The sequence below is a fragment of the Benincasa hispida genome, chromosome 5 (assembly GCF_027475165.1).
Source record: "Benincasa hispida cultivar pf3 chromosome 5, pf3_genome.v1.1, whole genome shotgun sequence".
Classification (NCBI taxonomy): Eukaryota; Viridiplantae; Streptophyta; class Magnoliopsida; order Cucurbitales; family Cucurbitaceae; genus Benincasa; species Benincasa hispida.
The window spans coordinates 63,795,193-63,814,710 of NC_143482.1; the positions used below are offsets into that span (position 1 = coordinate 63,795,193).

Genomic DNA, 19,518 nt, shown 5'->3' on the forward strand with positions numbered 1-19,518 from the left:
AAAGAAAACCTAAGAACTGGCTAAACTATGAACAGAACTTGTGAATTCGTGAGCAGGTGAACCCCTTTTCTTAAGGATGCCTTCGGTATTTATAGAGCTTCCTGGGTGAAAGATGGCTTCTCTCTTATGATAGCACAGATGAGATGGCTTTAATTCTCTGACTGATGCGCCGAATATTTGTCACCGAAAAGCTGAGTGTACTTGTTATCGTTAGCGGCTTGTCAACTTAATTCGGATTCGATCGTCATCAGCTTTCTGTCCCATCGTGATTAATTATGCCTTTTACCCAGATGCGCCCACCAAGTTGCGCTGGCTCTATGCGTAAATCTTTCTTGAGATTTTTGCGAACACAAATCACCGCAAAGTCTTGCGGTAATGCTGCGTTCGACCGTTGAATTTTTGAGATTGCGCTTTTCGCCTTGCGTTAACGCATATTCTGCATAAAAATACCACAGTTAACTGTTCTAATGCGATGAACGCATGCGACCGCAATATTATGAACTTAATGCTTTTTGGACGCAATCTAACATATTTTATCAACACAAACCTTCATTGTTTAATAACTTAGCACTGTAATAATGTGCATTTCTGCTCGTTATCAACTTCCTTTTGTCAATTTGAACATTTCAAGTTAACACAAACACTGATTATCGACTTTATCCAAGCTACCCAAGGGACCTAATGGAACTATGGCTCGAAGCTCCAACAGTGCGTGAATAGCTGACTAAACTCTTTAGCCACAAGATCCACCATCCGTTAACTGTCAGACATTCCACTAAAGACCAATAGCTGAACGCTTCTTACCATATATATATTTCCATTTCTATCGGATATAACCAATCATGAGTACGATGGCCCTTCACAGATGCTCGTAAGTACAACTGGGCTAAATTACCGTTTTGCCTATGTAATTACATCTCACTCCTTAAGTACCACTGATTCCTTTAATGAACAATACAACACAGTCCAATTATGTGTGAACACCTCTCAGGCCAAGGAAAGTGTGTGACCACATCGTTCAAGCCTTGGAATCAACACTTAAGGGAGCTATCTATCTACTTAGCCTTGCCTCCGGGAAAGAGTGAATTCCATCTTGTGTAGCTGAGTTCCCAGCTCCCAAATCAGACGAATCCCCAAAATGGTAGGTTTGAATCGGCGACTTGGCCACTCGCACCCATAAAAATCAAAGGACCGCCCTCAATGGTAGGAGTTCCCAACTCATTCAGGATTGAGGTCATGTTACCTATGGTCATCTTAGTGAAGTGAAGTCTCTGTCATGAACGGTGTTATATAACGAGATGTTAAAACTTCGTGGTCGGGTCTTATACAAACTCTTTGTATAAGACGCCCCCGCTCGCATGTCCCCAACACGAATGATCAGGATCAGACCATCTGTGACAAGTCACAACACTTGTGACCATTCCACAAAGCGGGCCGCATCCATAGCATTACTAGGATAAGGTTTCCCTCCTATATCCATATACTACAGACTGACAGGCATATAATGATGCAATGATTATGAATAAGCATGTGGACAGTGATGAATGATGGACCATACAAGCTCATGCTAAAACTTGATAACTTGAAAGATGGAAATGGAATGTAGATGCTGTGTTGTGCTTATTCAGACTTTATGCGATACTGCTTCTAGATGTATGCGTTATTAATGGAATGTTTGTAGTATGCTATACGATGTCACAAGTTTCCTTGCATTGAAACCAAGTATAATTCCACCACAAGTTTCTCGGAGTGATCCGAAGTCGAACACAGGGATTGCGTAATTAATGCGTTACGTTCATGATATATGCGACCAGGGGTTTTTCAATTAATAAAAAAGTGTGTGTGTACAAGTATTTAAATTGCAGTAAAGTAAAATATTGCGGTAAAGTAAAGTTGCGATAATAAAATAAAGTGCGATAAAAGTAACCTAAGCTATCATGATACAAGATACAGGATACATGATACATGATACTGAATTTGAGACTGACTATGAAGATTATACAAAGGGTCGTGTTATGCAGTGACAAGTCTTTATGTATGAAACGGAAATAGAAAGGGTAATTAATATAAACATCACAAGTTCATTAATTGCGTTAAAGATATAACTATGGTTTCACTTTCCCTTGGCATACACCTCTCGGTGATCGGCCGCGTTCCCACATCTCTGTGGTGAAACAGGGACGAACGTAATGAACACAAGGTTGCTTCCATCTCTGGAAGTACTTCTCGCTTTAGTTAACGCATTCTTCTAACCTTCTCTCGACAGGAGGAATGACATCTTCACTTTTGCTCTCATAGGTGAAGATGCCATCTATCATGCTTTAGCTAAACATATTTATCTCATTAGCACAGATTAATTTACTTGTTAGATTCATGCTAATTACCAAGGGATTAAGAAAACATCATGGAGAAAGCGATAATGGAGGAACGAAAATAGACAGAAAGATGAAGATGACAATGATCATGACATTCAATACTAATATTTAGCGTCTGATACATGGTGTGAATGATAGAGATTAAGAAGATGAATACAATTGATGATAAAGAGATAGAAACAAATACAGAAAAGTGCCAACGTCTTGACACAGATCTGGACGGTAGATTTGCTTGCTAGTGTATGGATTGATTGAAGAGAAGAGCTTCCCTCTCAGGCTTGCTCGTCCGGTAGAAGTGACTTTGGAACAAAGTTTCAACGACGGGGATTGAAAGGATTTGCTCTGAGACTCACCTCTTGGCCTTGTCTCTTAAATCTTCTCGGATCTTCTCCGATCAGGCTCTTCAGATCAGTTTCTCTCTCAATATACAAATATCAAAATATGCCTGTATCAAGTATATTTTCCAATAGAATTTTAGAGGCTATTTATAGGCTCATCTTTGACTCTCTGCAGTGTGGACCCTACTTTATTGTTATGGCAATTCCGGAAATGGTGGAGTGAATATTCCTTCTGTTACGCGATCAATCCCGTCAGAAATGCACAACGGTCAACTGTACACGTGTCTGGATCCTCTGCAATTGCGTTGCTCTTTTACATCTTCGATCGTGTGCCCGCATGTGGTGTTGTTTTTTATTACCGCATGCGGTGTTTTTTTTTATTACCGCATGCGGTTGAGATTGCGTTAATCGCTTAGCTCTTGATCGATTGTCGCATGCGCCATCATTACGTTGATCGTCTATTCATTTCTGAATGATTGGCGCAATGCGACGTAGATGCATTGTTCTTTTTATCTCGAGCCATGAACGCATGCAGTGACTTGATTTCCTGCAAAACAGACTTGAAATATTCTTTTCTACCATCGCAATGGTGTCAGTGAGTGTATTGACGACAATTTATAATTCTTGCATTTCTTAGCTAATTTCTCTACAATTAATGCAACTTTCCTTTCTTTTAGCCGCAATATCTAAATAAAGCAGTATAAATAACTTGTATTTCTACAAGTTATCACAAACCATTTTGGTTATCACTCAAGACTGATCCACTTGTATGTCACCACATATATGCTTGAGTCACATACAGATAATCAGAGATTTTATGTTTATTGGTTTGTGGTAAAGCAAATAAAACAAGCAACTGAGCAAAATACAAGATGTGAAGTAAATATCATATATTATACAACACAAGCGTTCATACAAATTGTTTACAAACTACATGTCACGAGACTTTAGGGCATCAACCCCAACAGTAACAACAAAAACGTATAAATATGTGTTTTAGTTGGTTTATATATTACGATTGAGAATAATTTGGGGGGAGGGGGAGGGGTGTTTCAGTTGAGTGTGTAAGTTAGTTAGTTTGATTGTGTAAATAAGTTTGTTTCAGTTGATTGTGTAAGTTAGTTTGTTTATTACGATTGAGAATAATTTTGGGGGTGGGGGGAGGGAGAGTGGTTTCAATTGATTGTGTAAGTTAGTTTGTTTATTACAATTGAAAATTATTATTATTTTTTTTTTGGAGGGAGGTGGGGGGGGGGGGGGGGGATTTCAGTTGATTATGTAAGTTAGTTTGTTTTAGTTATTAGTTAGTTTCAATTGATTGCATATCTATATTTAAATACAAGTATAATTAAGTTTAAGTTATGATTGAGTTGGTTTGTTTGTTTGTTGGGTTTACGATTGAGGTAAGTTGGTTTCTTGGTTTGTTTATGATTTAGGTATGTTGGTTTGTTTGTTTGTTGGGTTTACGATTGAGGTAAGTTGGTTTCTTGGTTTGTTTATGATTTAGGTATGTTGGTTTGTTTATGATTGAGTTCAATTCATTAATGTTCTTAGTTGGTTTCTTGGTTTTTTGGTTTGTTTATGATTGAGGTAAGTTGGTTTGTTTAGTTGAGATTGGTATATAGTATATCAAGCATTAAACTTATATAAATTTGTATTTTGTAGGTATCTGGAGATTTTTTATGAATGCATCTCTTGGTAAGCGTATTTAGGTTGTAGACTTTTATTAATGTTATTTTGGATTTAGGAATTGTGCATCTCCCAATATGTACTTTGTTATCATGAAATGTTTTTTTCGATTAAGAAATTGTGGATGTTATAGAAACTCTTGAATTAAGGTTGTAGATTCAAACGCGTTTTCTATATATTATTACTCTATTATAGACATTTACTTCATTTTGGCAATCTTATTTTAGTTTGATTGATATATGTAAGATTCAAACATGTATGACATTTGGAAAAAAAAAAAACAGATCTAAAAAAAGAAAATAAATAAACAGATTTAAATAGGTATTTAAATCTTTTTATTTATTTAAAGAAATTTTGACGGCCTCTCGACGGTAGAGGGATCAGGCAAAGAACTCCCGATGGTGACTAGATACCTTCGGACTTTAAAGATATCCCGATAGTGGCTGGAGACCGTCGGGGTTAAGGATATAGCCTGACGGTTCTCAACCATCGGGCGATAGATATATCTTGACGGTCCACGTCACCGTCAGGAAAAAGTAAAATACCCGACGACACCCTCAACGTTGAGATAAATTACCTAATTCCGACAATTCAAAGACCATCAGACTAATAGTACAATCCCGACGGTATACCAGTGTCTTTTTCTCGACGACTTTCTTCAAGGTTGGGGGAAAGTCCCCATCCTTCTCCGTCGAGATAATTCTTTTCCCCTACGACTTTCTTCAAGGTTGGGGGAAAGTCCCCATCCTTCTCCGTCGAGATAATTCTTTTCCCCTACGACAAGGCTTCCAAACCGTCGGGAAAGGTTTTCCCAACGAAGCTTCCTCGACGGTTCGGCCGACGACGTTTAAATCGTCAGGAAAAGTTATCCCAACGGTGTTCTTAGTTTATGCCAACGACCCTCAGCATCGGAATAAACCCAAATTCTTGTAGTGAATCCAAAAAGTTTCATAGTATTAATACTCACCAAATAAAAATCCGGCGAGTGGCGGTGACCGATGGATGAACAATGGCGAACAGCTAAAAAAATATGAAAGTAATATGGACTTTTCTCTCTAATTTTCCTCCCTTTGGAATGAAGTAGATGGTCGTATTTAGAGAGGAAAAGTAATTATAATCCTAAATTATTTGGGATTCCATAACTTGAAATAGTAGATAGATTAGATTTCTTTTTGGAATAAGACATTTTATCTAATTAGGAAATTCATATTTTAATTAATTAGAAAATCCATAATCTAATTAATTTAGGAATCCATATTCTAATTAAATTAAAAATTTCACAATTTAACTAAATTAGAAATTCCATAATCTAATTAATTTAAATTAAATCCAAAATAATTCAAAATTTTCAAATCTCTTATCAAATATTTTTCTTTTTTTAAAAAAATATTTATCCAAAATAATCCAAAAATTTCAAATCTCTTTTCAAATTAATCTCAAACCATTTAACTTCTCCAATTAACTCAATTTTGGCTCAAACCAAAATTAAAAGAATATACAATCCAATAGTTGAGATAAATTATATCTTTCCAAATATTTAATGAATTTAAAATCACACTTTCTCCAAGTAAATTAATCCAATTTTTTCTTAAATTGAATTAAGATTCTATTTTTTTATAAATATCGTTTAAATTAATTATCTTGCCTCTCAAATTCAACTGTTAGCCCAAATTTATCAAAAATAACACCCAAATATTTCAAGATAATTTATAAAAATAATGCCCAAGTAATCTTAAGTTAACAATCTAAGTGGTAGGGACGACTGATTCGAAGGTTAACCAATAGAAAGTCACTTGCCTCGAATTGAAATTCTAAAATTAATCCAAGAAATCAATCTCCAACAAAAACTTAAATTAACGTTTTGTTTCAGATTTATTCCAAACTTCACTCAAAGATTCAATTCTACACATAAACCACATTTTAGGATTTAAAATCCAATTCTCAACATTTATAACTAATCCAAAAAGTTCTATAGTCTTAATACTCATCAAATAAAAATCTAGCGAGTGGCGGTGACCGACATACGTACAATGGCGAATGACTAAAAAAAATATGAAAGTAACAAAGATTTTTCTCTCTAATTGTCGTCCCTTTAGAATGGAGTGAATGATTTGGAAAGGAAAATAATCTCAATCCTAAATTGTTTGGGATTCCACAACTTGAAGTAGTAGATATATTAGATTTACTTTTTGAACCAAACTTTTTCTCTAATTAGGAAATCCATAATCTAATTAATTTAGTAATCTATATTTAATTGAATTAAAAATTTCACAATTTAACTAACTAGAAATTACACTATCTAATTAATTTAAATTAAATCCAAAATGATAAAAAAAAAATTCAAATCTCTTTTCAAATTAATTTCAAACCAATTAACTTCTCCAATTAACTTTATCCAATAGCTGAGAATCATTTCAAATATTTAATGAATTTAAAGTCACACTTTCCCCAAAGTAAATTAATTCAATTTTAAATTCCACATTTTTACAAATATTTTTAAATTAATTATCTTACCTCTTAAATTAAACTTTTAGCCCCAATTTATCAAAATAATACTTAAATATTTCAAGATGATTTAATAAAAATTACTTGAAAAATTCGAGATATTACATCTTTGAGCAGGAGTCCAAAGTTCAAATAAAAAGTTGTCCTACAACTCCTATACGTTGCATATTCTATTAACTCGTCTCATTAACCTTATAACTCCATTTGGGCCCATATTTATGATTGTATATTTATATACGTTGCATAGTACTTGTTTTAAGCTTTTGAGATGTACAACACCAAAGCACAATAGGCTTTTTTGGAAAAAATACAAATAATCAACGGAGAATTATAATTACTCTCTACTTTCTTTTATAGTTGCGTTCTTTTATCTCAATTTTATACTTTTCTTTTTTAAAAATTAAGAGCTTAATAAGAAATGAGCCTAGTTTGACATTGTTAAGTATATTATTGATGTAAATAAATTAGGTTGAGAAATTTTTTTTAGACGAAATTTGATTTGTGTACACGATAAAATGGAACACGACGTCCAATTCCCTCATATTTCAAGTTGGGTTGGATTGTCAGGTTGTTAATTTTTTTTAAAATTTAAAAATATTTATTCTTTCTATTTAACCCATACATCACAAAATATAGAGAGGTAACATTTATCTCAATACAAATAAAAATCAATCAATCAATCTATAAATTCTAAAGTTACAGACTTTATTCTGAAAAGAAAGAATAATACAGAAAAATAACACGAAATGGAAGCTTTATTTCAAAGCACCAATAGATCAATTAAGAAATGTAGGCATGTCTATAGAAATTGGGGTGACAATGACAACGATGAAGATGTCGACAATGAATGAGATAAGGAGCATCGGCATCAACAACTTAGCATAAATGAGATGAAGATATTGAATTATAAAAAAGAATGAGTAGCTCAAATGATGAACGAGATGAGAAGGGACGACGTGAATGAAATTGAGATATTGTAATTAGTGACAATGAGCAACTACTCATAACATATTTGAGAGTTCATAGATGAGAAAAATGATAGAATGGGACACAACGTTCCATATACAATATAATAGATAGAAGAGAGTGGATATACAACGTGTGATAAGAGGTTAATTAGGACAAAATACCCCACCTTTTTATTTAATACTTTTGTGTTGAGAGTTTAGTGGCACAATACACACGTCTAAGTACAGTACCTAAATTTTTATCTTATATTTCATTACAACTTTGATTGAATCTAAATATTTTCAATCTGCGAACCAAATAGAAAAGTTAGAGGAGAAAAAACTAAAACCTATCACAAACTTAAAATATTACTAACTTTGAAATCAAAGAAACAAAATAAAAACAAACAACTTATCAAATTTGATAGAACCACATGTTTCAACAACTACAAAAATTATTCATTAGATTGTTGAACAAAAGGATTTCTACATATGTTTTTCAATGAATGATAATATCCAATATGTTTTTTGGTTTGACTCGAAATGCCTCAAGCTCGCAAAAACTTCCGTTAAAATCTTTCTCACCTTTTTTTTTTTATATATATAAAATTATATGACACAGAAATTTTAACCTATATATTGAAAGGAAAAAATAAATTATTTTTAAAATTTGAACCTCATCTGTTTCCCAAATATGGTGATCAGTTGCATATTAATTAGATTAAGCCCTTTTTTGTTTCACTTTTGTTGGTTTTCTCTAAAAAATAATTAGTGATAAGAGATATGAGTTATGACCTTTCCTTTTTATGGAACTTTGAGGACTTTAAAGTCCAAATGCTTTCAGCAACTTTGCTTTGTATCTTTAAATGGACCGACGAATCTGTGAAACACAATTTTCCACCATTCCATCAGGAAAACCAAATATTCACATCTAAATAAAACCTTTTTTTTTTTTATCACTACAATTTTATGTCAGTTAAATTATAAATTCGGTTTCTATAATTTATAAAAATTAGAATTTTGTCCCTATAATTAGATAAAAATCTTCATAAATAATTCTTACAATAGAAACTATTTATGAGGTTGAGGGTTTTATTAAACTAACCATAGAGACTGTTTTTGGGATTTTATCAAAACATAAGGACTACATTATAAAAAATCTTAAATTATGATACGTTATCTTGTTGAGAAAAATAACATATAAAAATAATATAAATTGTATTAATTTAAAAAGAAATTCAAATTGATAAAAACAAATATGTTAACTTCAAATTATATAAAATTAATTATAAATTAATACATAGTTGTAAGGGCATCCTTAGAACATTATGTAAATTTAAGATAAATATTCTCGAGCAGAAGTCCTACGAAATAAATACAGTTATCAAAATATTCCAAAATATCTATAAAAATATTCCAAACACGGTAATCTAAAGATGCTAGACATCTATAATTTTGTATATCTACTTAATTTTGGGCATCTAAGATTTTGATTATCTACCTTTCCAAAAAACAAACGACCCTTTAAAACTATAGGGACTAAACTTTAACTTTCTATGAACCGTAGGGACCAACTTTGTGATTTAACCTTTTATATACTCTATCTACACAATTATTGAAATATATCAATGAGGTTTCATTTTATGGATATATTGATAACACATATGGATATCATCGTATCGACATATATTTTTATTAGTAAGTTATTTTGCTTCTAAATAAAGTTATAGATTCAGTTATTATTAGAATTAATAGATGGATATTTTATCGTATAAATTTATTACTGACGTAGGAATTTTTAATTTACAGATATATCAATATATCGATAAATATTTTTAATTATCACTTTTTTTCATTTTCAGATATTGATGTTTTATAATGTTTAAAAAAGGAAGAAAAAAAAAAGGAGATTCGCATTCTCTTTTAACACATGTAATGATTTCGTCCTTACTATGTGGTTTTTGAATATATTATTTATATAATGATGTAACATTTTAATATTTCTATTTATTGTCATTTTCGTCGAATCTTCTTCCCGAAAGACAAATTTTCAAGATGGTAATAGAAAAATATCAGAGATTTTTGTTCAATTTAAAATCAAGATAACACCATATATATATATATATAGAACAAGATGAGGTTACCAAACATTGATTTGTTTTTTTTTTTTCTTTTCTTTTTAGGAAGGGAGCAATACCTATTAAATATTATTGACAAAAGTCAAGCCTTCTTGAAATTTCAAAAAATTAGCAAAAATGTTCAATAAAATTCAATAGGACTAATTAACTTAATTAAGCCATTTTTGGCCGGGTTTGTATTAGAGACAACGAAGATAATCTGGATATAGGAGGATTTAAAATGCTCATTGGAATTTTGTCTTCATTGAAAAATTTCTACTTAGAATGACGTCTTGGTTGAAAGAATTTTATTTTATTGGTTCTTTTGGGCAGAGATAGGTATTGGAATAAACCTGTATGGGATCTAACTTCGAAAAGAGAGAGAATTTATTTGACTGATTCTTAAAATATGGATGGAAAATAAATAAAGAAAGAAAAGAAAAGAGAAAGGTATTTAAATACTTTATTGTGTCCCATATCCCCCAACTACCCTTGAAGAAGAAACAAGAGCTTTGATGTAGAGGGGGAAGTGAAATTAAAGGGCAAACCACATGGCATTCATCGATTTGCTTTATATCACATACAATACAATCCTTCATGACTAAATATGTGAGAATTTAGGGTCCAAAAGGCAAATTAAAGAAACTCCCTAACAAAAACCCATTTAATATTTAGGGGATCTTATATTTATGTAAATTTCTTTAATCTCTCACTGCCATTCTCTTGTAGATTTAATCATAGACCCCATCTGAGATTTTCCTTCCATTATTTGATGTTACATTACCTCTCTCTTGATTAATTACATAGCAATATGGATATATTGTATGATATGATGCTTCATTTTGAATATATACTCCAATATGATAATATATAATATTCTTTCACACCCAACCAATCCGCCACGTACATTAATACATGTAAAATTGATAACTTATATTATTATTATTATTATTATTATTATTATTAATCAAGGTGGGTGAGGAAGGATAACACAACATTAAATATTTGTTTATAATAAGTGTATATATCACCTTTAATTCTCTAATCCTTATGTAATATAAAAAAATCCAACGTCTCACTTTTCTATATTAAAATTAGTGTCAGTTGATCAACTCAAATATAACTCAATTGATTAAAACATATATTATTATAAAGAAGTTCGAACTAACTAAAACAAATAATAGAAATAGATTGAGGGTATGTATTTAATATGTATTTGATGAACACTTATTTACCTTCAAACATCTTAACGATCTTTCATATTATTGAGGGTACTTAAAACATTACGTTTTAATTTTTGAAAAATGGTGATAAATGTAAACAGATTTAAACTTTGAGCACACCGAAAGTAGATGTACATTCATAAATATTTATTTAGAAAATGGTGAATATTTTTGTTTACCATAAAATTTTGGAGAATTTAGTAAATTATCTCATGAAAGTATTTTTTTTTTTTTTGCGTCAAAATAATTAATCATTTTATTGAATATTCAAAGATCTTCGAGTTCATGCTAAATTATCCCAAAAAACTATTGAACAATCTCTCAAGTAAGTCAATATATTTAATAAATATCATATGATAGCCACAATAATTAATTTTTCTAAAAATAAAGCCATGTAATTGTCTCCCATATGAACTCAATGTATTTATTGTAATTTTCTTTTAAAAAAAAAGTAATAAAAAAGTCAATAAATGAAAGGGACGTCATGAACAAATTTATAATGCGCACCCTTCTCTTCAGAGGAACAGAGGACAAAGACATTTCCCCCCTTTCATCGGATTAAAATTCACAACATAAATGGAAAATCTTTAAACCCAATTATAATTCTTCTTCTTGTTCTTCATTTTAGCTTCATAATTCTCTCTTCTGAAACAATAATAGAGAAAAGAAGGATCTGTTTTTGCAGTTTTCCCTCCCCTGTTTTTCTGTCTCTCACCATACTCTGTTTTTGCTGTTTCTTTTTCCTCCTTTTTTCCTGTTAATTTTACTGCCTTCATTTCGTCATTTTCTTTACCGGAAAAAACTAATCATAAGTCCAGAAATTATGGGTTTCTGTTGAAAAAAAATTAAAGTTAAATAATCCATTCATGGTTTCGTAGCGTATTCTTCCTCATTTCCTCCTTTTTTAGTTTTAGCCTTCGTTTTCCCATTGAAATCCTTTCTGTATTTGGGTGGTTTCTCTGATTTGGCAATTTTTCATTCTGGGTTGTTTCGTTTTTGAATGAAAAAGGGTTTAATTCTTCTGGGGTTGGCTGAGATTTTGTAGGATTGAAGAAACAATTTTGGATTTTCTTTTTTTAATAGCTGAAAGCGTTTGTGGGTTTTGGGATTATAACCAGCAAAGAATCCAAGTGAATAAAGGAAGAAGCAGAAAAGAAACAGAAAGAAGAAGGAGATTTCATTTTCTTCTTTTTTTTCTTTTTTTTCTTTTTTCTTTTTTTTGATACTCTCTGTCAAATTTCTGTCTTAAACGTCAAAGAACAGAAATTTCTCTCACTGCCATTTAGCATTTTTTTCCCCTTTTTATTATTATTATCTCTCACTCCTTGTTTCTCTCAAATCCCGACAGTCTCTCTCTTTTTCTCTCTGCCATTTTTGTTTTTTCTCTCATTAGCTTCCTATTCTGTTTCCTGGATTTTTCACAATCTCCAAAAGGGGTAAAAATGGAGTCCAATTTGGATTGTTTTCTCCATTGTACAACACCAGTGGTTCAATCCCAATTCCTCCCAAAGGTACAAAGTTTTTGACCTCTTATTCTTCAATTCATTTCATCATATTTAATGGGTTTTCATTGAATTTCACAATTTCCAGACAGAAATCAGGAATCTCAATCGTCTATGGCATCCATGGGAGAGAGAAAAAGTAGAATATTTCACTCTAGGTGATCTCTGGAAATGCTTCGATGAATGGAGTGCTTATGGAGCCAAAGTTCCAATCACTTTAAACAATGGAGAGACATTAACTCAATATTATGTCCCCTATCTCTCCGCTATTCAAATCTTCACTGGTTTTAGGTAATCTCTTCATCTCTTTCTCTCAATCTAAAATGAAAAATTGATGATTTTTAAGAGTTGCTCTGTTTTTCAGGGTGGAAACAGAGTCTGGTGATGGAGATACAAGGGATTTCTATAGTGATTGTTGTAGTGAAGAGAGTGATAGTGATAAACTATGGAGATGGGATGGAACTGGAAGTACTTCTTCTGAAGATGGAGGATCTGAACAAGAAGCACTTTTGCATCTAAATGATCGATTAGGGTACCTTTACTTTCAGTTCTTTGAGAAATCAACTCCATATGGAAGAGTCCCTTTACTGGATAAGGTAGCCTCTAAATTCTTTAATTTGTTCTTTTCTCAGACAAACTTGACGATAAAAAAAGAGATAAAGTAGTAGAAAACAGAATATTTTAAAACTTTGGTATTGGACTAAACTAAGCAACTTGACAATCTTTCTCCTTTTTTGTGCTGAATAGTATCGCTTTGTTTTGGGGAATTTTAATATTGTTTTGTTTATGTTGTGGTTCTTGCCTTGTGTTCTGTCTTGTCCATCAAAACTGTAAAAGAAGGAATAAGAATTTAGAGATTCTTTGATTTGAAAGAATTATTCGACCCTTTTCAGATCAATGGATTAGCTCGAAGATTCCCAGGTTTGATGACACTTAGAAGTGTGGATCTGTCGCCAGCAAGCTGGATGGCTGTGTCATGGTATTATTTATTCTACTCTGCTTTCTTCGTTTGTGGAGTGTTGCTTTTTTGTAAAGAGAATAAATAATTTTCTGATGATTTGAGACCATTTTTTAGGTACCCAATTTATCATATTCCCATGGGAAGAACCATCAAGGACTTGTCCACTTGTTTCCTCACTTATCACACTCTCTCATCTTCATTTCAAGGTACTCTGTTTTTCTCCCCCACTCTAAATTATGATCCAATTGAAATGTCTTGAGTTGATGAAAATTAGCACAAAAATATCATATCGTTATTAATTGGAGGGGAAATGATGAATTAGATATGATTTCTCGCTTTGATACATTCTAATTAATCAATAAATACAAAAAACAAAAAAAAAAAAATCAAGAACAAATCACTAGATATTTAGATCATCTTTTGACGAACATTTTTCTTTCCTAATAAAAGTTTTTCACTCTTTATTTTGTTATCGATTCTCTACTAATATTTTAAGAAATCAAATAAGTTTGAAAATTTTAAAAAAAATATATATTTCTCTAGAATTTGATTAGCAAAAACCTCTCATTAAAAAAATTGAGAAAAACCGACATAAATTTCAAAAATAGAAAGCTAAAAGTATAGGTTCTGTTTGGTAATTTTTTTTTTTTTTTAAAATTAAGTTTATGAATATGACTTTCACCTTCAATTTTCTTCATTTGTTATCTACTTTTCACCAATTGTTTAAAAATCTAAGCCAAATTTTGAGAACTAAAAAAAAGTCGCTTTCAAAAAGTGTTGTCTTTAAAATTTGGCAAAGAATTCTACTGTTGTACCTAAGAAAGATGCACATCATTGTAAGAAATGTGGATGGAATAGGCTTCATTTTCAAAGACAAAAAACAAAAGGATTACCAAATAGGGTCATAACTTTAATCATTTATTCATAATATTAACACGGAGGAAGTATGTATATCGTAGATATGGAGATGGAGGAGGAGGAGAAGGGGGGAGGAATGAAGAGGCGACAAAGGAGGGAAGTAGGGGAAGGGATATCGGTGACAGCATTCGGGGTGGTGACGTACAAGATGCAGGGGAGCCTATGGGTGGCGGGCAATGGTGGTCGGGACCAGGAGAGGTTGGTGTCGTTGTCGAGCGTGGCGGAATCATGGCTAAAGCAGTTGAGGGTCCAACACCATGACTTCAATTACTTCACAGGTCTTCGCCGTGGCTAACTCAATGAATCAATCACACATATCATTGTCATCCACCACAATACAACCCTCTAGTTTTTTTTGAAAAGTTGAAGCTTTTTTTCCCCTTTTCTTCCTTTCTTCTTCATTGGGTCCTTCAAAATGCTTAAGAAACTTTGGTTGAGATATATCGAACATAAAAAGAAAAAGAAAGAAAGAAAGCGAGACTAATAGGAATTGTTGTGGAAAAGCTATGGTTTGTAGCCATGGAAAATGGCTCCAATGGTCTACTCTATCAAAGTGGGCTAACATATTATTTCATCCCAACAATTTCATACTCTTAGATATTGTTCTTAATGAATCAAAGTTATAAATCATATATAACGATGGTTTGGTTTGGATTATAGAAAGGTTGTGATTATTTGAAGAATATATATAAACCCATATATTTCACGTGTAATTTTAACTAAAGAAAGTTTTAATTGAGAACTAATTCTAAACGTTTTTTCCCTTCAAAATTGAATATTGTACTAGCAAGAGAATAAATATTGTTTTATGATTGATGTCAACGAAGATATCAATAATGGAAGAGAGTTCTAAAAAATTCTTTTGAATCATTAAGATGCGTTAAGATGAATAATGTTCATTATAATCAAATTAATTTCTTAGTGAACTGATAGTTGTTGCTTAACATATGATGACTACAATTTTAGGTCAAATTACAAGTTTTGTTCCTATGATTTGGAGAAAGTTAGAATTTAATCCTTATGATTTGATAAAATTATCACAAATAAGGACTAAATATTCTTATTATAAACTATAAAGACTAAATTCTAACTTTTTCTAAATCATAAGAATCAAATTTATAATTCAATTGTAATTTTATTATTCTAAGTTGAAGTGACAAGGATATGGTAAGAATGCATTGCCATGTTTGAGATGCAGGTGATATTGACACTAACTAAACATGACTCCAAACAAATGCTTTTTGAAATATTGACTTTTATATACAAGATAATTGGGGTTTAGTATAAAATAATTTATATTATATCCTATAATGGTTGGTTTAATCCTAACCTATATGATGGTAAGATCTAGAGAAATTGTCAAAAATAATAGGTTAGGTTTTTACCTTACAAAAGGTTTTCACCTTACAAAATTAGCACGTATTTTGAAAAATCATAAAAATAGTTTTTTTCGGTCCATTCGGACAAGATTGACCACCAAGAATTAGTTAAAAAATCAACTTTTTATTACTTATCGATTATTTTGGGCCTTCTCGGTTCCTCTCACCTGATTACACACTGAGATTTGCTAATTCTTTTATGTAATCTTCTCAAAACTCATAACAAATCTTATATTATTTTCAAATTTTCCAATTATCAAAATAGATTTTCCAAATTGGATCACATAATCTCGGTGGATGGAGAAAAACTATTTTTAGGACAAGACCCTCAAACTACTTTGTCCAGGATTAGCACCAAGATGCACATAATCTCGATGGATGGAGAAAAACTATTTTTAGGACAAGACCCTCAAACTATCTCCACAATGGTATGATATTGTCTACTAAACCCTCATGACTTTGTTTTTTATTTCACTCCAAAAGGTCTCATACCAATGGGGATAGTCATCCTCCTCTTATCTAACCAATGTGGGACTTTGGTTGCATTCGCAACAAATATTTTAAAAAACTAAACCAAATTTGAAAACTAAAAAAATAGTTTTTAAAAACTTGTTTTTGTTTTTGGAGTTTGATTGAGAATATAACTCTTGTACTTAAGTGAGATGCAAATCATTGTAAGAAATTATGAGGAAATATGCTTAATTTGTATAAAATAAAAACCAAAACCAAATTGCTACCAAACGGAGCCTCGGTCTCTGGTTTCTTATTTTTGAAATTGCGTTTATTTCCTCTAAATTTCTTTTTGCCTTTCTTGGGTAAACGAGTTAGTACTCTTAGCCCATTTCTAAAAACAAAAAATAAACTTTTAAAAACTATTTTTTTTTTTTAATTTTCAAAACTTGGTTTGGTTTTTAAAAATATTGGTAAAAAGTATATAACTAAGCATGAACTTTAGAGGTGGAAGAAATGCTTGTAGGTCTAAGTTTTAAAAACTAAAAACTAAAAATTAAAAATCAAATAGTTTACCAAACTATTTTTTACTTGTAACAATTTTAGTCCTTACACTTTAGTAGTAATAATTTAGTTGTGTACTTAAAACTTATAATAATTTAATTTCTACCGTGAAAATGTCATAAATAATCATGTATCAATTTTTATTATGTAACAATTTAAGTTCTTATAGTTAAACGCATTTGATCTATAATCAACTTATTGGTCTATATGTGTACGTATTCTCATTAATATAAATTTTATGATAGAAATTAAATTGTTATAAAATTGTTACAAATTATGGAAATTAAGTTCATGGTGGTTTAAGTTAATTCACATGATAAATAGTTCGTGGTGGTTTTTTACTTTAGGTTGCTTTTATGAAAACTAGCTTATGTTTTATAATAATATCCACAAAAAATTATATTATTCTTATAGTAGTAGTATTATTCCATTTATTTACCCTATGAATTTTTCTTCATAAATAATTTTTTAATACTATTGTTTCATTTAATCACATTATGGATTTCTCATAAATGTTTATATAGTTGACTATGAATTAGAGGTAATATCAAAACCTACCACCATAGTATATGAATGATGGAGGTCCAGTAATTAATTAAATTCACTCATTTTTATATACAATTTGCATCTCCAATTTGCCACAAATTTAACTAATTAATTTTGCTTAAAGATGAACAAAAGAATAATCAACTTAAAAGAATAATGCCTAATAAATAGTTATGAATAACAATAGAAGGTAATAATCGGCATAAAATTAGTTTCTTTTATGTGAGAACACAAGGTCAACTTTGAATTCCCATAGTCAACCAACTATTAAGTAAATATTATTTGATTAAATATCACATTTAGTTTCTAAATTTTCGTAGAAGTAACAATATAGTCTTTGAACCATAAAGATTTAATTCATCTACTTTTTATTTTGTAATAATTTAGCTCTTGAACTTTATTGTTAATAATTTGATCATTATACTTTAAATTTTATAACAATTTAATCCCTATCATAGAACTTAATGTTAAGATTTAATGACATTTTTTGCATTAATAAACCAATAAACTAATTAGAAACTCAATATTATAAAATATAAAATCTATATCATAAAATAATAAAAAATTGACATCTAATTTTGGTGATTTTTCTTTTTTATTTTTATATTAGGGACTAAATTGTTGCACGTTTGAAAATACAAGAACTAAGTTGTTATATAATAAAGCTTCCGAACTAAATTATTATAAATTAGAAGTAAATGAACTAAATCATTACAAACCAAAATTCAGAAATTAAATCATAACTTTTACGATAATTTAAGGGACCAAAAGTATTTTTAAACTATGTTTTTTTTTTTTTTTACTTTTTTTTATTCAACCACCAATAAAGTTATTAATATAATCGGTCGGGTTGGATAATCATTTCTTTTTACTATATGTTCCATCTCTTTGAAAAACATTAAATTCTTTCTTAAATTTCAAAAATAAAAACTACTTTTTAAAAATTATATTTTTATTATTATTAATTTTTAAAATCTGACTTGGTAAGCAGTGTATTCTGGAAGCATATGATCAAATGGATAAAAAAAAGGTAGTTTTTAAAATCTGACTTGTACTTTAAAAGCATTTGTACACGTAGTGTATTCTGGAAGCATATGTACAAATGGATAAAAAAAAGTAGGTAAAATTAGTCTTTATAATATTAATGGTAAAAAAAATTAGGATTTCGTTTGATAATCATTTTGCTTTTATTTAAAATTAAGCTTTTAGATACTATTTCTACCTCCAAATTTATTTCTTTGTAATCTACTTTTTACCAACGGTTTAAAAAATAAAGCCAAATTTTGGAAATAAAAAAATAAATTTTAAAAATATGATTTTGTTTTTAGAATTTGGCTAAGATTTCGACCATTTTAATTAAAAAAGATGCAAATCATTGTAAGAAAAGAAGAGAAAATATGCTTTTAAATAAAAAATAAAAAAACGAAATGATTACTAAGGTGTAAAGGATTATCAAACACAAACACAACCATATACTTGTATTTTATACATTTCAAAAATTAACCATTCATATAGGCCATAATTAATTCTCTAAGATGTGCATCGTATTCTCCAATTTATATAGAATTTTATTCATTGGACTTAGCATAATTACTCAACTTGTTTGGATAGTTCTTCCATAATTTTTAACCTATGCAGCCAAAACCTAACTAGTTACCTATTCCACAACTTAAATTTCTATATTCAATGTAAATTGAAAAGTAAATCTCAACCCAAAAATCATAAATTGCATTCATATACTTTTCTACCATTATTAGTATGAACATTAATTTTTTTTAAGTAGTTGAGGACATAGTGTTCTATATTTGGCAAGAAATCAACTCCACAACATGTTTTTTTAAAAAAATAAAAAAATAAAAAAATAAAAAAACTATTAAACAACAAACTACTAATTCAAATAGCTATCATACTATAAATCATCAATCGATTCAAAAATTTAAGTAAAGAGATGAAGATAAATTTAATCCTATATCAACACTTTAGCATTTGTCACCCTAATAATCG

General features: G+C 30.3%; 1 protein-coding gene across 1 annotated transcript; it reads left to right on the top strand.

The window, feature by feature from the left end:
• The first annotated feature begins 11,678 nt into the window (after nucleotides 1–11,678).
• LOC120077111 (plant/protein (DUF789)) lies at nucleotides 11,679–15,232 on the top strand. The gene is made up of 6 exons (XM_039030997.2): nucleotides 11,679–12,705; nucleotides 12,785–12,987; nucleotides 13,061–13,292; nucleotides 13,590–13,675; nucleotides 13,772–13,863; nucleotides 14,617–15,232. Exons 1-6 carry the CDS (start codon nucleotides 12,637–12,639, stop codon nucleotides 14,868–14,870), a joined length of 936 nt encoding a protein of 311 aa, XP_038886925.1. The 5' UTR covers nucleotides 11,679–12,636; the 3' UTR covers nucleotides 14,871–15,232.
• The last annotated feature ends 4,286 nt before the right edge of the window (nucleotides 15,233–19,518 follow it).

Bases quoted from the DNA above. Each gene is read 5' to 3' on its own strand.
- LOC120077111 (XM_039030997.2), top strand. From the start codon at position 12,637: ATGGAGTCCAATTTGGATTGTTTTCTCCATTGTACAACACCAGTGGTT. The intron at 13,293-13,589 runs GTAGCCTCTAAA...GACCCTTTTCAG, and splicing joins GAGTCCCTTTACTGGATAAG to ATCAATGGATTAGCTCGAAG. The intron at 13,864-14,616 runs GTACTCTGTTTT...TGTATATCGTAG, and splicing joins TCTCTCATCTTCATTTCAAG to ATATGGAGATGGAGGAGGAG.